The 14934-nt window shown below is 43.1% G+C and overlaps 2 protein-coding genes across 4 annotated transcripts in view; one reads left to right on the forward strand and one right to left on the reverse strand.

The window, feature by feature from the left end:
- Positions 1 to 4988: 4988 nt before the first annotated feature.
- LOC147430405 (uncharacterized) overlaps positions 4989 to 14934 on the reverse strand; it is a 106272-nt gene continuing 96326 nt past the window's right edge. For all 3 annotated transcript variants that reach the window (XM_086494865.1, XM_086494867.1, XM_086494866.1), the window contains 2 exons: positions 5764 to 6017; positions 4989 to 5675 (listed from right to left, as the gene is read on the reverse strand). In XM_086494865.1, the coding sequence (XP_086350991.1) occupies positions 5352 to 5675; positions 5764 to 6017 (578 nt within the window). In that variant the 3' untranslated portion in view covers positions 4989 to 5351. The remainder of the gene's footprint in view (positions 5676 to 5763; positions 6018 to 14934) is intronic.
- Positions 12190 to 13290, forward strand: LOC147430406 (uncharacterized). The gene has a single exon (XM_086494868.1). The coding sequence runs from the start codon at positions 12376 to 12378 to the stop codon at positions 12973 to 12975; it is 600 nt and encodes a 199-aa protein (XP_086350994.1). The 5' UTR covers positions 12190 to 12375; the 3' UTR covers positions 12976 to 13290.

Consider the following 14934-nt stretch of genomic DNA (forward strand, 5'->3'; position numbering starts at 1 on the left):
ATTTTTTAAAATTTTCTCTTTGCAAATTCAAGGAAAAGAATTTTGTATGTTTGGAAAAATGATTTTTCCCGAACGCGGGCTGGGTGGGTTCACAATGCGAGGCGGAACACAAGCACCTCCATCTCTTCCGCCTCCCTAGGCGGAAGCTGCACAAGCTCATCGTGAGTGCGTGGTGATGCTCCATTGGTTGGAAGAAAAAGGTATCAAGGTGGAAAGTGATCACGGAGCTTTTGATTGGCTCGCAGCTTTTGCTCGTGCCTTCCGCCGGCCCATGTGACCCAGCTTTGCCAAGTAACAAGAGCTTCATCATGGTCAGGTACTGCTCTCTCTCTCTCTCTCTCTCTCTCTCTCTCTCATAACAGGCCCTGTGCATGGCGTTCTGTTTCACCTAAATTCTTCAAAACAGGCCCCGTGCATGATTGTCTGTCATTGACTAGATCACTGAATTTCACTAGTACTGTCAAGTAGACAACCACCACCTGCATGAGCAAGATTAGTTTCCCTTGCCAAAACTTTACCAGCTCTGCTTTGCTTTTTTGTGAGTCCCTTGAGTGGTACAAAGGGTAGCCATTGAGATGCCATTACCGCATTGTTGCTTGAAGCAAGCTTGGAAGAGAAAACTATTAACGAAGCTCCAGCAATTTTGAGGTTGGACATATAACTTGCCACATCCAGAACTAAGGGATGCTGCTTGACTCCTGCTCCTCTCTCTCTCTCTCTCTCTCTCTCTCTGACAATGAGCGCCTTCGCTTCTCTGTTTACAGATTTGTTCTTTTGTCTGGCTTTTCAGCTATTCATGGTCCTGCTCCTTCCCAGGTCGCCCTACCTACAAGTATGCATGTATGCTAGCATGGTCCTCCCCTAAGAAGTACTCGTGATCGATGACCACAAAATGACCTGCACGCCATATTCTCTCTCTCTCTCATGGGCTCTAATGAAATTTAAACATGCCATTAAATCTTCTAAAACCAAGAGGCCCTCTCTCTCTCTCTCTCTCTCTCTCTCTCTCTCTCTCTCCCCCCCCCCCCCCCCCCCCCCCCACGCTTATCGCATGTTCCAAGACCCCTTTAGGTGGCGAGAGGGTCGATTCTTTTTTTTTTTTTTTTCACCATCAGCGCGGGGAGGTAGTAGGGAAAAACTATACACATATCATGTATTTACAACTGTATATTACTATACATTACACCCTCGAGGGGCAATCGTGGGAACCACCCCCCCAATAGGGGAGGAGAATACACCCAAGAGAACACAACTCGTGAGCCTCGAACCCTCAACCTTGGGGTTACATCACAATGGTCTTACCAATTTCAGCTACGTTTCTTGGGTGAGAGGGTCGATTCATTTAGCTCTGCCTAGCAACCTACATCACAACTTCCAATCTCTATTTAAACTATCGTCTACTAAAATCTAAGTAGAATCTTTTCCTCTCACTCTCCTCTCCTCTCCGCAGTAATCGGCTTGACTATCCCGTGACTTTCAAAATGAAACGAAGTAAACATTATTGTCACAAAGACAATCTTGCTCCGAAAACTAAAAGACATTGCTTCTCTCTCTCTCTCTCTCTCTCTCTCTCTCTCTCTCTCTCTCTCTCTCTCTCTGACATACATATTATTACTAAACAATACACCGATTTTTACAATTGGACTGAGATGCTTAGCATTGACTTCTCTTACGATGTGTGCCACAACAAGCATATATATTGAGCAATGGACATTTCAAAGAGGCAGGCTCGACTCCTCATTAAAAACATAGAAGGTTTGTAATCTGTATCCAAATCTCCACGACTATACGTTCGCTTGGACAACACAACCAGACTATGGGACAGAGCAACACGACTTCTGTTTCTTATAAATTTTGGAGTGACAGTGTCGACTCTCCACCATGCTTTTGCGTGGTGCTTATGTGTGACGAGTACGATATAATGATATGGTTTCTCTGTATGACTAATTACATGCCAAAAACTTCAACTATTCATATTGTTTTCTTGTAGCTTAACAAAAGAAACATCCTCTTCCTTACACAGCCAAGCAAGACCCATACTCTGACAAATTTAGTTTTGAACTCCCATTTTTATAGTTTTCCATTGCCTTCCACTTTTTTAATTGCCCGTTGCATCCTTTGTTTACTTTGGCCACATGTTTTCCTCACTCTAAACACTCGATGTCACTCTATGGATTTCATTGAAAAATACATGTATGCTTACTTTTGATACCATTGTTATAATCTATCATAAGTCATATTGATAATCTCAAGCGTGTGACGTTACGATCTATGTGTTTTAAGGCTAGGGAGTGAGATGCAACCAAATTAAAATTGGCTAAACATCTATAGCCTAAGTCATGGTTTAAAATTAGTGCACTCCATAAAGTTTGATCAAGACAGACATTCTTGCCTACAACCTAGAAATGTGTCTGTCTTCTCCAGCAACAAATTTCACATCTTAGCCAATGTGTCAAACTACACATGCTATAGCACATGGATTATTAGTCTATACAATGTCTTTTAATGTCCACTAAGTTGATACTTTACTAGTAACATGCTATTACTTCATCCAAAATAAATCGAAACTACAAGCTCTTTCATATGGCTCACTCAATATTAATGTCCTCTCATAAATTGTTGATGTATTTGTCTACTTTGAAAGTGTATATCTTTTAAATTTCACATCCACTCGATCATGCTTCCGTTTTTTGTTTAATAGTGTCATCTCCCTTAGTCCATTACATATTAAGCCAATGTTCTCAACAAACCTCTCTTGTTTGTCTCTGTCACTACAACCAAGCAAGGCTAGTATTACCCTAGCACAGACATATACTTGCCTTTCTTTTTTGTTGGTGCCACTAGGAATCAAGCCCAAGTCTATAACCACTTACATTACCCCTTTGTCATACATGACCTTCAATATTCATGACTCAATATAAATTTAATTACATACATGGAATTTGCATTACACCTCCGTCATGGATTTTATTTGGTAGAGGATGTTATGATATTTGGATCTATAAAAACCAAGGGAGGCACACTCTGGCACTAGCAGCAGAGGCCAAGGAAACCAATGGCAAGAACATGCCAAAAATGAGAAAATTAGCTCACATAGGTCCGGCATAGCCACAAAATAGCCCTCGCTCATTTTGGTGTTAGATAATAAGTACCCTTGGTGCAAGGTTGCGCAATATTTCTACTCTTATGAACCCAAGAGTTTCGTTCCAGGTTGCCTCCAAATGACATTTTCATTTCCATATATCCAATAGTTTGAACATCCATCTAGTTGTACTTGTATTGCACATTGAAAGGCGTTTCACAATCCCCCTTTTTTTACAAGACCACCAACAACTTTAAACCACAAGGTAACTAGTCCACTGCTATGAACTACATGGCTTGTTTACTCTCCCTGTTTTGTCAAAAAGTCTTTACTCATGACGATCAACCGTACATGCATGTCTGTGTACAATTGTTCCCTTATATTGGCTTAAGTTACAACCAAGCATGTATCATCTCTTTCTCCAAGGACCCCTAACGAGCAATCTCACCATGAATTTTTCTACGCTTTCCAATGTCTTGAGTAATGTTATAGGCATTCAAAGGTTAAGGTGATTGCCTCTGGAGATAAGTTTTCTCTTTGCATCCTTTGAGAATTACCCATAGCTTCCTCATCTACCTTGTTGGGCATCTGCACTACAATCACTACGCTTTAGGAGATGAAAATGAGGATAGGAAGCTTGTCAAGCACTTCATGCTTTCGAGAAATCGTCAAAATTCAGAGTACCTATGGATCAAAGCATTGCTAATATCGATGTTGTCATCCAAAAATAATCACCATGCATTTGATATTGTGTAATGCCATATGCCTTCATGATGCAAATATTGTTTATCTCATTTGGAGAGGAGATCGTCTTGCTTCTTTACCATGCCAGCAATGATAGTCCCCAAGAGATAACAGACACGAGGGTGGTCAAGGACTTGTCGTGCATCTCACTTAGCATGCATACTCACCAACATGTTCCCCAAGTTTTTTTTTCCTTCAAGTGAACCATTGCGACAAATATCAACATGTATCTTGCTTCCTCCCCAAGTTCAACTTGTTTAGCTCATAATGCATCCAGTCAAAATAGCTGAGAGCTTGTTGACCCTACCCATTCTTTACATATCTTATAATTAACCCACTCCAAGAGATGTCATCCACCAGGACAAGAAGCTTGTTTAAAAAATATGTGGTTTAACAAGATTACCGCATTTGAAATGAATTCTTTTGGTAATTAGCCAGTTTTTGTAATACAAGCCTCCCAGGAGCACGGAAGCCAGATATTATTCATGTTAGAGCAAGGAGAGGCCAAGCCACAAATAGACAACCTTCTGAAAGCGTGATCTCCACGATGCATTCAATGGTTTAGGCAATCAACCAGTGCTTAATTTTCTAGGATTTAAACTTTGTTTGCATGGCAAGGAGGTTTTGGGCCAAAAAAGATCAGTAATGGAATGTAGCTTTTGCAGAGCATAGTGCCCAGTTACATCAAGGTAGCTACATACATAGTGGCATATTTTAAGGTACGTCGTCGTGTACAAAGGCCCAGACGAACGATAAAGGGTATACACATATCTAGCCATGTGCATTGCACATTCTTGCAGGTGTACTTATTTCTGCTTGCAATTTTACCTCCTTTACGAAAATCCTTGAGATGGGCACTGTAGTAGCCTTCAATTGAGATAAACGTATGCGCTTACAAGAAACTAAACAAATAATCATAAAGGTAACGGAGACCATTATTCATGGGTGGAGTTATTGGAAATGAAAGTAATAATCATAAAGGTAACGGAGACCATAATTCCTGGGTGGAGTTATTCTTTCATTGGAAATGAACGGTAATCAGGGAGTGGTACTTTCTGGAAAGACTGTTGAAGGCGAGTTTGTTTCAATACACACAATGATGATGATAAGTTAAGCTCTTTTCAGACAAGCAAACTTGATTTTTCAGGAGTGAAGATAGGTATAAGCAAACAATCACATGGCATAAACCACTAAAAGACCTCTTAAACAAGGCCCATTGTTCGATATACAATGACATCGCATTCTGGAGGACCGTCACAATCATGCTTGAAACTTTTCAAGACATCATGCACAGCATTTTGATAAGCAAACTTAACCTCGCCATCAGCAGTAGACATGGTATACTGCTAAATCAATGCTCTTGGATGAGCATCCATCAACGGCCATATCAGTTGGCATAAAAGGACTGACTGAACAATTGTAGCTCCCTCACTTTAACCAGCCCTTTTGGCAAATGTCAAGCTCAAGAAGCACAGTAACTTTGTACGTGCTTAATGTTAATGAGCCTCAAGACCAACAAAAACTTTCACAAAAACTTTAAGACGGTAACTCCCAAAAAGATTGAAATGAAAGTTGCAATTGCAACACCAAAAATGCCAGCAAGAATTCCTGGTACTATCAAAGATTTCCATCCCTTGGCAGTGGCTAGTCCAGCAGCAGTAGTTGGGCCCCCCACATTTGCGTTGGAAGCAAGAAGCAATAGCTGCTGTTCAAATCCAAGCAAGCGACCAACACTCAAAGTTAAAGCCAGATGAACGGCAATCTGTACAAAGCAAAAAACAAAAAGGTAGGGAGCCGTTTTGAAAACGGTCCAAATGCTAGCACTTGCACCAACCACAGCAAAGAAGATCTGAAATCGAGCACATAACTAGGTTAAGCCACTGAACCTTCAATATCTCTGCATTTTCTATACACAATAGGTACAAAAAAAGAATCACCTGTATAAAAATGATTGCTAAGGTTTCTCCAGCAGGTGCAAGTGGAGCAACCCATGATGGGCAAACTGTTGCTAGCAATACCACCAATATTGTGGCAGAAGGAATTGTTCCTCCAGGAATGCTTAATGCTTGTGTAAGGTAGGTGCCACATGTACAAACAATAGATGACAAAGCCAAAGCGACTGCATTTTGCAAAAGATAAGCACGTGGTCCACCTTGGCCGTCATTAGCACCTTCCTTCAATTCATCAACAACTAGAACAGCATAAAGGAAGCCACACATAAGCACACAGAGACAGCTAGCATTATACAATCGCAGTATTCATAATTAGTTAAAGACATAACAAGTGATAAAATCACGAGGCCTGCCAATGAAAAGGGCACATCAATCTAAGCTAGCTTCACCAAAATAATTTTATTGAGCTTAAGGTTTCTTTCCCACCAAGGCTACTTTGGTGGACAATCAAACCAAGGACTAAGGTTTCTCACTTAAGCTTAAGATGTCCTTTGTAGACAATCAAACCAAGGACTGATGAGATGATAAAGCAAGACATCAATTGGTGTTTGGATGAATCAACGTTGATGAGAAAAATCATCTCCATTGGATTTTAGGGAGTTCCATATCAAGTATCATGTTGCGATCATGTATACTTCAATGTGCTTCTACGCTACATTAAAAATCCAAGTCCTTTGCACAAGATTGTGTTCAAGACTTTCCCCTTCTCTCGACCACCATGTCTTTCTCTGCTTGCCTCTACTTTGCCAATCGCAGATGTGTTGTCCACTCTCCTCAATTGGGCTTTGCATATCTTGGAATCACTACAGGAGCACAAATTTGTGACGTCCTTGGTTGTAGGAGCTTGAGAAATGGGCATGCAACTTAGCGATTGTGTGTGTGTGTGTGTGTGTGTGTGTGTGTGAGAGAGAGAGAGAGAGAGAGAGAGGGAAACTCTTTTTTTTGCACCTCACCCAAGTATGTATTCAAGGTTTGTGGATTTTTTTATAAAAAAAAGCTAAGAGGCTCTACTCTAAAACGAGAACCACCTACTGGCAACTTTTAAAAACTTCCATACATACGAATATTTCCTCACTCAATGCAAGAGTGTGACATTCGCCTACCCTGCTCTTGGGCAGCCTACATCGCCTCCTCCGTGCTTTTATTGTCCCTAGCTTGCTTGCATTCCCGTCCTTTGATTCCCCGACTCGAGTCCGACTCTTACCTCACTTTCCCCACTCTTGCCACAACTTTCAAGGCTCTCTATGGTAGACTCCTTGCCTATGGAGAGAGAGATTGAATGAATGGTTTTGTTGTGCAAGAAGAGACTACTCTTCTGCAAGAAATGAGACAAGAGAAATTGAAACATCATACATGAGGCAGAGGCGACAATTGAGCAGATCAGAGAGGAGAGAAATTGAGAGAATGCCCTCATTGTGCAGGTGTTGCTACCTCAATAACCAGTTGTAGGCTTGAAGCCCACCAATTCAACCTGCTACTATACTCTCACATGTTTTTTGCATGCTAGTGTATCTCCAGATCTAATCACTGCACAATGTGTGTGTGTGTGTGTGTGTGTGTGTGAGAGAGAGAGAGAGAGAGAGAATCACTCAAGATTCTCCATGGATATCTCTTTTAAAAATGGGTACTCTCAATTGGCAAGCCTCTTAAGTTTTATCGCCTATTTAATGTCAATAGGTATGTATAATCTTTTTCGACGTGCTTCCTTAAGCCGAATCTACTTGGATATTCTGATGGGTTTGAAGGTAAAACAGGGGCAGATGGCGCATGGACGAGAGAGAGAGAGAGAGAGAGAGAGAGAGAGAGAGAGAGAGAGAGAGAGAGAGAGAAATGAAATGAAATGATATATTAACGTCTTCAAAAGGCCAAAATGACCTATGAGACCATCAGATACAAAGTGGTGAATCTAATACAACGTCTGAAGTACAAGTACAAAAAGTACTGAAAGAAAAAATGAAAACTGAAAATGAAGTGTGAAATGTGAAATGTGAAAATGTAGAATAGGCCCTCAATGACAATCTGGGTGTCGTGCTAGAATGCCTCTGATCCTCTGTTGGAGTCTCCGTCGATGGAGTGTGCTCCTGTGTCTCGGTCGTGGTCGTCTCGATCTCCCGAGCTCAGTCGCCCTGTCAATGAGGGTGCCTCTCGTATGAATGCAGGTACAACCCTGTGCTGGTGGTTGGTCTCTTGGCTCCCTCGATCCAAAGAAGTCTGTGATCTGTCTCTGCGACTGTCGTGCTCCATGTCTCCTCAACAGACTATCTCTATGTCGGTGTAGCTCAAGTAGATATAAGCCAAGGCATCTCTGATCCTGATACCTCATGTCTGTCTGATCCTGATACCTCATGACTGAGAGAGAGAGAGAGAGAGAGAGAGAGAGAGAGAGAGAGAGATTGCCGTGTGTCCGGAGGAGCACAAAGGTAGAGACAGACATTTTCACAGAGAGAGAAATGAAATGTAATATTAACGTTTTCAAAAGGCCAAAAGACCAATGAGACCAAAAGGTTACAAAAGGTTACATCTAACGTTTTTAGGAAGGAGGCCCTAGTGAGGAGATGGAGGGTGCATCTAGAGAGTACTGAAATGGGGGTAGCCGATACATACTAAAGCCATGTAACTGAAACCAAGATGCCATCTCTGCATACCAACATGATCTATCTCCTTGCAATGCCACCTGTCGCGAAGACTCTAGTGCTAATCGAGCATATCTGTCTCTAAGGAGAGCCCAGGTGCTATGCATAAATGAAACTGATCGAGTGAGTGCCTCCACTGCCAATGGAGGAGCAGCGAGCTCCGCCCTAACAATGTCATGTGGTACTGAGGCCTTGGCCTAATCATCCGAGAAATCATAGACACCAAGGGCTTCTCCATACATCTTTATCCATCAGTACTACGAGCTCTGATATGATGATCAACTGAGGGGCCCCATATCTCCACTACGTACAGCATGGCCAAGGTGACCAAAGTGTCAAAGAGCCAAAGCTTTGTCCGAGGTTCCTGGAACTGACCCTGCGAACATATCCTCTCAAGTCTCCCCAATGCTGCATAGGCTCTAATCAATCGTGTATTTGCTGCACGCCTCAAGGAAAATACTGGACCACTAAAAACCGCCCCAAGATAAGTGTATGTATCTACATACTCCATAGTCTCTCGACCATATGTAAAAGTGGGGGCGGACCTCCTTACCCACTGCGTCGTGGTGTTAAACACCATTAACTTGGTCTTACCAAGGTTCACAGACAATCCACTGTCCCGTGCAAATACATGCAATGCATCCAAATGACGTTGCATCCCCTCTGGAGAATCTGAGATCAGCACAATATCATCAGCATATAATAGCAACCGAATCCATGTCCCTGCAAGCTGAGCACCTCTATCACCCTCTGTCTGTACATAATCTGAAAACTCATCTACATATATCTCAAAGAGAGTTGGAGATAGGGGACAACCCTGCTTCACCGCAATGGTGGAGTGAACCTTGTCGGAGATGCCCTGAGTAGTGCGTACATGTCCTACCACTGTCCTGTATAAAGCTAAAATCCCCCAAATCAGCTCTGTGGGCACCCCCATGTCTTGCAATCTGCGTATGAGTCTGGCTCGTGGCACTGTATCAAAGGCTTTACGGAAATCCACAAAGCTACATTATATCCTCCTGCCATGGTGTCTACCCTGGCTCTGAGTGTCAAAATCTGGTCAAGAGTGGAGAAGACTCTCCTGAACCCTGCCTGTCCTGCTGCCCGTACGCCCTCTCTCTCTCTGCCCATCCACTCAACTCATGCACAAGAATTGATGCATATAAGTGTGACCAACCATGATGGTGCGGTAATTCCCGGGAAGCATAGGATCTCCCGACTTGAAGATAGGCACAATCGTGGACATACTCCAAGTCTCAGGAAAACCCTCATACATGGCTCTATTACATCATAGCAAGAGGCTCTGCAAGCATATTAGTACCAACTTCTTCATTAAGGCGAATCAACAAAGATCCTTCTCTAAGGTAAAGCAAAGTAGGGGAGCGGGGGGGGAGAGAGAGAGAAAGAGCAGAACAAGATGGAAGAGGCGGATAGGCCTTTTTTCTCTCCCTGGTGATGGTGTATCTCTTTGTGTCTTTGTCTCGCCCTCATCTATAGGGGGAAGCCCCCAATGGAATGGAAAAGTGCGGTTAGTAGTCAAATGCACCACGAGAAGGAGCAAAGCAAGTGAAGTGTGTATGCTTGCTACATTTGCTGACATGCCATGTCTCCCTTTGTCTTAGTGGGAGGTGCCGTAATGCACGCTGGTGACAAACGCCGGGATAGGGTTTTTTTTTCAAAGCTCCCTCTCACTACTCCTACCACCACCCGTACACAAACATTTGAGGAAGGAGGCACCGATTTTTTGAAATTGCTTAGTTGAGTGCAATCTTGGTAGATTCCATGTAAGAGAAAATGTGGTTAAACTATTTTTTGATGATTCTAAGATGGACTCGCAGTTTATGCTCTGACAGGTGGACGGTAGCACTGACGTCTATGGTGGATTGTTGGTGCCCACAACAAAAGTGTGCTAGATTCACAACGGGCGGCATGGCACATCTACTCTCATGATCTTTATGTCTTTCTCTCTTACAATATCAAGGTCTCTTTGTCTCCCACTTTCTTGCCACCAAAGGCACACATCCCACAGTTGGCAATAGTGAGGAAGGAAGGCCAAAGAGCTATTGTTATTGCTCCGCAAAATAGGGGAAAGCAGGGAAACCGGGTGCAACCAAGCAAGCCATGTCCTATTGAGCAATGAAGGGGCTTTGTGAGAGAGATTGCCGTCACGCATGAAGAGAGAGTGAAGGACCCGACTTGAGAATCTTGCCCTGCCCCTTCACACGCAATGTCATGGCTTTTGATTCATATTAAGCTTTGCCAAGAGTTTCGAATCCCAATCTCCCACATTAATTAATAGATTTGTTTTGTATAGTAGGTGAGTAGTTTTTTTGGCTTCATTAAAGGGAATCTCAAGTGATTCCCCTTCAGTTTTCAGAGAGAGTAGTGTCCAAGGATAAATGAAAGGAGGAGAGGGCGAAGATGTGAGGTGCCAAAGCTGGAGAGGAGCTGCATCACATTCAATGCTGACAGGGTTGCGCGAATGAGGAGGAAACGCACGGAAACAACAGGGCAGAAGAGCTCGCGATCTAACCTAGAACGTAGTGGTCATGAAGCTCGCCATCGACATGCTGATTAGCATTGGCATTCTACCCACTGCTTTGGCTGATTTGCATCTGTCCTTGACAAATATTTGCCATGGCTCGGCATCCTGCCATGCTCCAGTAATAGGGGTCCTAGTGAGCTTGATCATCGGCACAACAAATTGCGAGGAAGGGATGCCCTCGAGGGCTCTGTGCTCCATTGCCCTGCATGGATGTGTGTGTGTGTGTGTGTGTGTGTGTGTGTGTGTGTGTGTGTGTGTGTGTGTACACGTGTGTGTGGTGTGTGAGAGAGTGCCAGTGCCAACGGGTGTGTGTGTGTGTGTGTGTGTGGATAAGAGAAAAAGCTGCGCAAACCCTGCTGATCCTCTGCGTCAGAGTTCTGTCGTCAGCCAGCTCCTCTGCAGTGCCTTCAGTCGCCGTGGATCATCCATCTTCAGCCTGTGCGCGCGTTTTCCTCTGATGTTCAGCTGCGTGACCTACAGATGCACGGCCTTCTGTCAGTCTGTTGCAGTCTTTGATCTTCAGTGTGCAGGTTTTAGGCAGCGCAAAATTCTGCTCTGGTGAATTTTCTGCAAGGGGTTTTGGGCCTCTGTAGATTTTTTGTCAAGCTTTAGCAGTACACGTTTTGGGAATTTTGTAGAGAGGAGTCCTTTTTTATGTACAGTCCTGAGGTTGATACAGAGAACGACTGATAAAATAATAAAAAACAAAAAACTGAGTGTTTTTCTTGTGGAGTTAAAGCTCTGATTTTTAATCGAAGTAGACTTTGGTCTGTACAAAGGGAAGGCTTTTGTTGGTCATGGCAGAAGAGGCTGTATATAAGCGTAGGAAACAGGTTGACCTTTCCTCCATGGATGCTGCAAATATCATTAAAGAGTGTTTGTCGAAGGATTTCGCGGATGCTCGGGATGCGTGGGAAGGTCAGCAACCCGCTACTGAAGTGGTTATTCAGGTTTAGCAGTCGATGGATCCGGTTGCACAGTATGCATTGAATGCCGTTATTTTGTTTTTCCATGGCAAAATGCCATCGGCACAAGATGTAGGTCAATGGGTTGACTTTTTTTTGAAAAGACAAGCAGTCCAAGGGGTGTATTTTGGTCCCCGCGGGTTTTATGAGGTGCTTTTGGAAGACATGGATGCTCGTTCGCGTTTGTTGGAAATGTCGCCTTTATTTTTCAACATGCAAATGACACATGTTCTGCCATGGGCGCTTACTAAAGATTATCAGAGTTTGATACGACACAAGTGCCCGGTCTGGGTGGAAATAGTCGGATTGGAAACATTCCTTGCCTCTTTTGGCTGCGCAATTGGGCAAAGTGATTTTCCCCCCAAGCTTGGATACTAATTCCAATAGATTTTGCGTGTTATGGGATACAGATAAGCCAACGCCGTTAGGAATTACGGTTGACTCTTGTGATCCAATGGTAGGAAAAAGGCCATTTAAACTCAAATGGGGGAAGTTTGCACGTGCTTGTTTTGGTTGTGGCAAATTTGGTCATATGCAGTTTGAATGCCAGGAATCTTTGTTTAAACTGCCACCATCTGTTGTTCCTATGACTGGAACTCGTGTTGCTCTTCCTTCCTCTTCGTCCGTGAAGCCGAAGATGGGGGATTCTAATGGAAACATGCAGATCAAACAAGGTAAAGACTCCATTAAGAATCTGGCTAATACGCAGACTACTGTAAAGGCTGATACTAAAGGTAAAGCCAAATTGGTAGATTCCACTGATGGTTGGCAAATTCCCAAGAAGCCTGCAAAACCTCGTGTTTCGCCTATCTCAAGGAATTATGTACCTGCTCTGGCTGGGAGAGGTGGTGGAACCTCTGCATCCGCATCCCATGATCATAAGTCGCTGGTTGAAGTGTGGGATAGAGTGGTTCATTTATACAAAGACGCTTTTCTTGGGTCGACATTTGCGTCATTGCCGATGTATCAAAATTCCCTGCAAGGGATGCATATGGATTCTGTTGTATTGAGTGTTAGTATGGAGGCGGATGTGCCTATGGGCAATCCTACTTGATGATTGTGCCTCGTGGTTCGTTTGTAAATATTGTACAGATACATTCTCCCCTTAAATGTTTTACGTATAATGTGCGTGGATTGTGCAACCATGATAAATGGAAGTTGATCTGGCACTATGTATATACAAATAAAGCAGATATAGTGGTATTGCAGGAGCATAGTCAACATGATTTTGTTGGTCAATCATCGTATATGCAAGATTCTGGATTTCTTATGCTGGTACTGGTTCTTTTTCGGGAGTTTTAATGATGGTGCGTCATGAATTGCAGCCGGTTTTGGCCCATAATGACCCGGCAGGACGTTGGATGGTTGTCCAATGTCTCGTGCAAGGCAATATTTTGGAATTTGCTGGTATTTATGCTTATACTGCCACGGGACATAGATCTCGTCTTTGGCAAGATTTGGTCAAATATCCCTCGCGTTCACATGCTTTTTGGTGTGGGGATTTTATTAATGCGCCGGCAAACACAGACAATACAACTGGCCATTCGCATATGTTAAACTTGGAACGTTCTTCATGGAATGCTATGGTCAGTGGCACAGGGGTTTTGGATTTGTGGGCTAGTTCTCACTCTTTGGAGCGAGGCTACACTTTTGCTCATAATGCTCGGCGCTCGCTCGAGCACAATTGGATCGGTGGTATGTACTCGGCTCTCAGCAATGTGATATGTTTGCATGTGATATGAGGATTGATCATCGCTCCTCTACTCTATCTGATCATTTTCCTCTTTGGCTCTTGATCCATACTGAGGCCTTGGATACAGATTCCTCGCTTCCTACTAAGCGACTGCTGCATATTAATAATGCATACCTCTCGCACAAGGCATTCCAAACCTTGATTGAGGCAGTGATTCGCCGCTTGTCTCTCATATGTTTATAGATGTGGATGTGGCTTGGTACAGTTTTGTCATGCGGATTCAAGCAATCATAAAGGATTATGGTTCATGGTACATGCAACGGATGAGAGATAAAGTACAGGAAGATAAGGTGACTACTCAAGCTTTGGAAAGTCTTGCAAATACTAGACGGCTTACTCGGTCGGAACAAGACAAATTATGTGCAGCTAAAGCCTCTTTGATGCATAATAACAGAAGGAAACTTGAAAAATGGAAAGTTAGATCAAGACAATATGCTTTTATGGATAAAGGTTGTTCATCGAAGCAGTTCTGTAAGCATTAGCACCATTCGAGGTTATCCGTGTCTATTAAAAGGGTTAAGATTGATAGCGGGCAATAAACCGCCAATAAAAGTCAATTGGCGGATTTCATGGTTGATCATTTTCAACGGGTTTTTGCTAAGCCTGAGGTTCCCTCAAGTGAGGTTTTGCAAGCCAGACAACTACTGTTGTCGTATGTGCATCCTATATTGACAATGAATGATGCAGCTATCCTTGAGGCTTGTTTTACTGAGGCTGAGCTGCATGACAGCTTGTTGCATCTTGGGCATTGGAAATCCCCTAGATGGGACGGTCTTACAGTTGAATTTTTCCTTCGCTTTTGGGAGTCCCTTAAGCAGCCTCTACTTTTCATGATCAATCATACATGGGCTACACAATCATTGCCGCAGTCATGGAAAGAAGGATTGGTGAAATTGTTGCCCAAGCAAACGTTATGTGAATACTTCTCGCATTGGCGTCCGGTCACGCTTATGCCGGTGGTTTATAAATTGTTGTCAAAAATGATAGCTTCTCGTATTAAAGATCATTTGTTCTCAGGCATACATCCTGCTCAATATGGATTCATTCCTCGCCGGTAAATTCTAGATAATATTGCTAATGCTTTCGTTGGGATTGAGTATGCGAAATATACTAGACAGGATGTACTTATCATGCAGGTTGATATAGAGAAAGCAATTGACACTATTCATTGGGACTTCATTACTTAGATTATGACGGCTTTGGGCTTTGGTTCCAAGATGTGTCGAGTGGTCTATTTCCTATATGAGAATAGTCAATCTG

Source organism: Adiantum capillus-veneris, chromosome 22, assembly GCF_014529385.1.
Source record: "Adiantum capillus-veneris isolate H3 chromosome 22, ASM1452938v2, whole genome shotgun sequence".
Taxonomy (NCBI): domain Eukaryota; kingdom Viridiplantae; phylum Streptophyta; class Polypodiopsida; order Polypodiales; family Pteridaceae; genus Adiantum; species Adiantum capillus-veneris.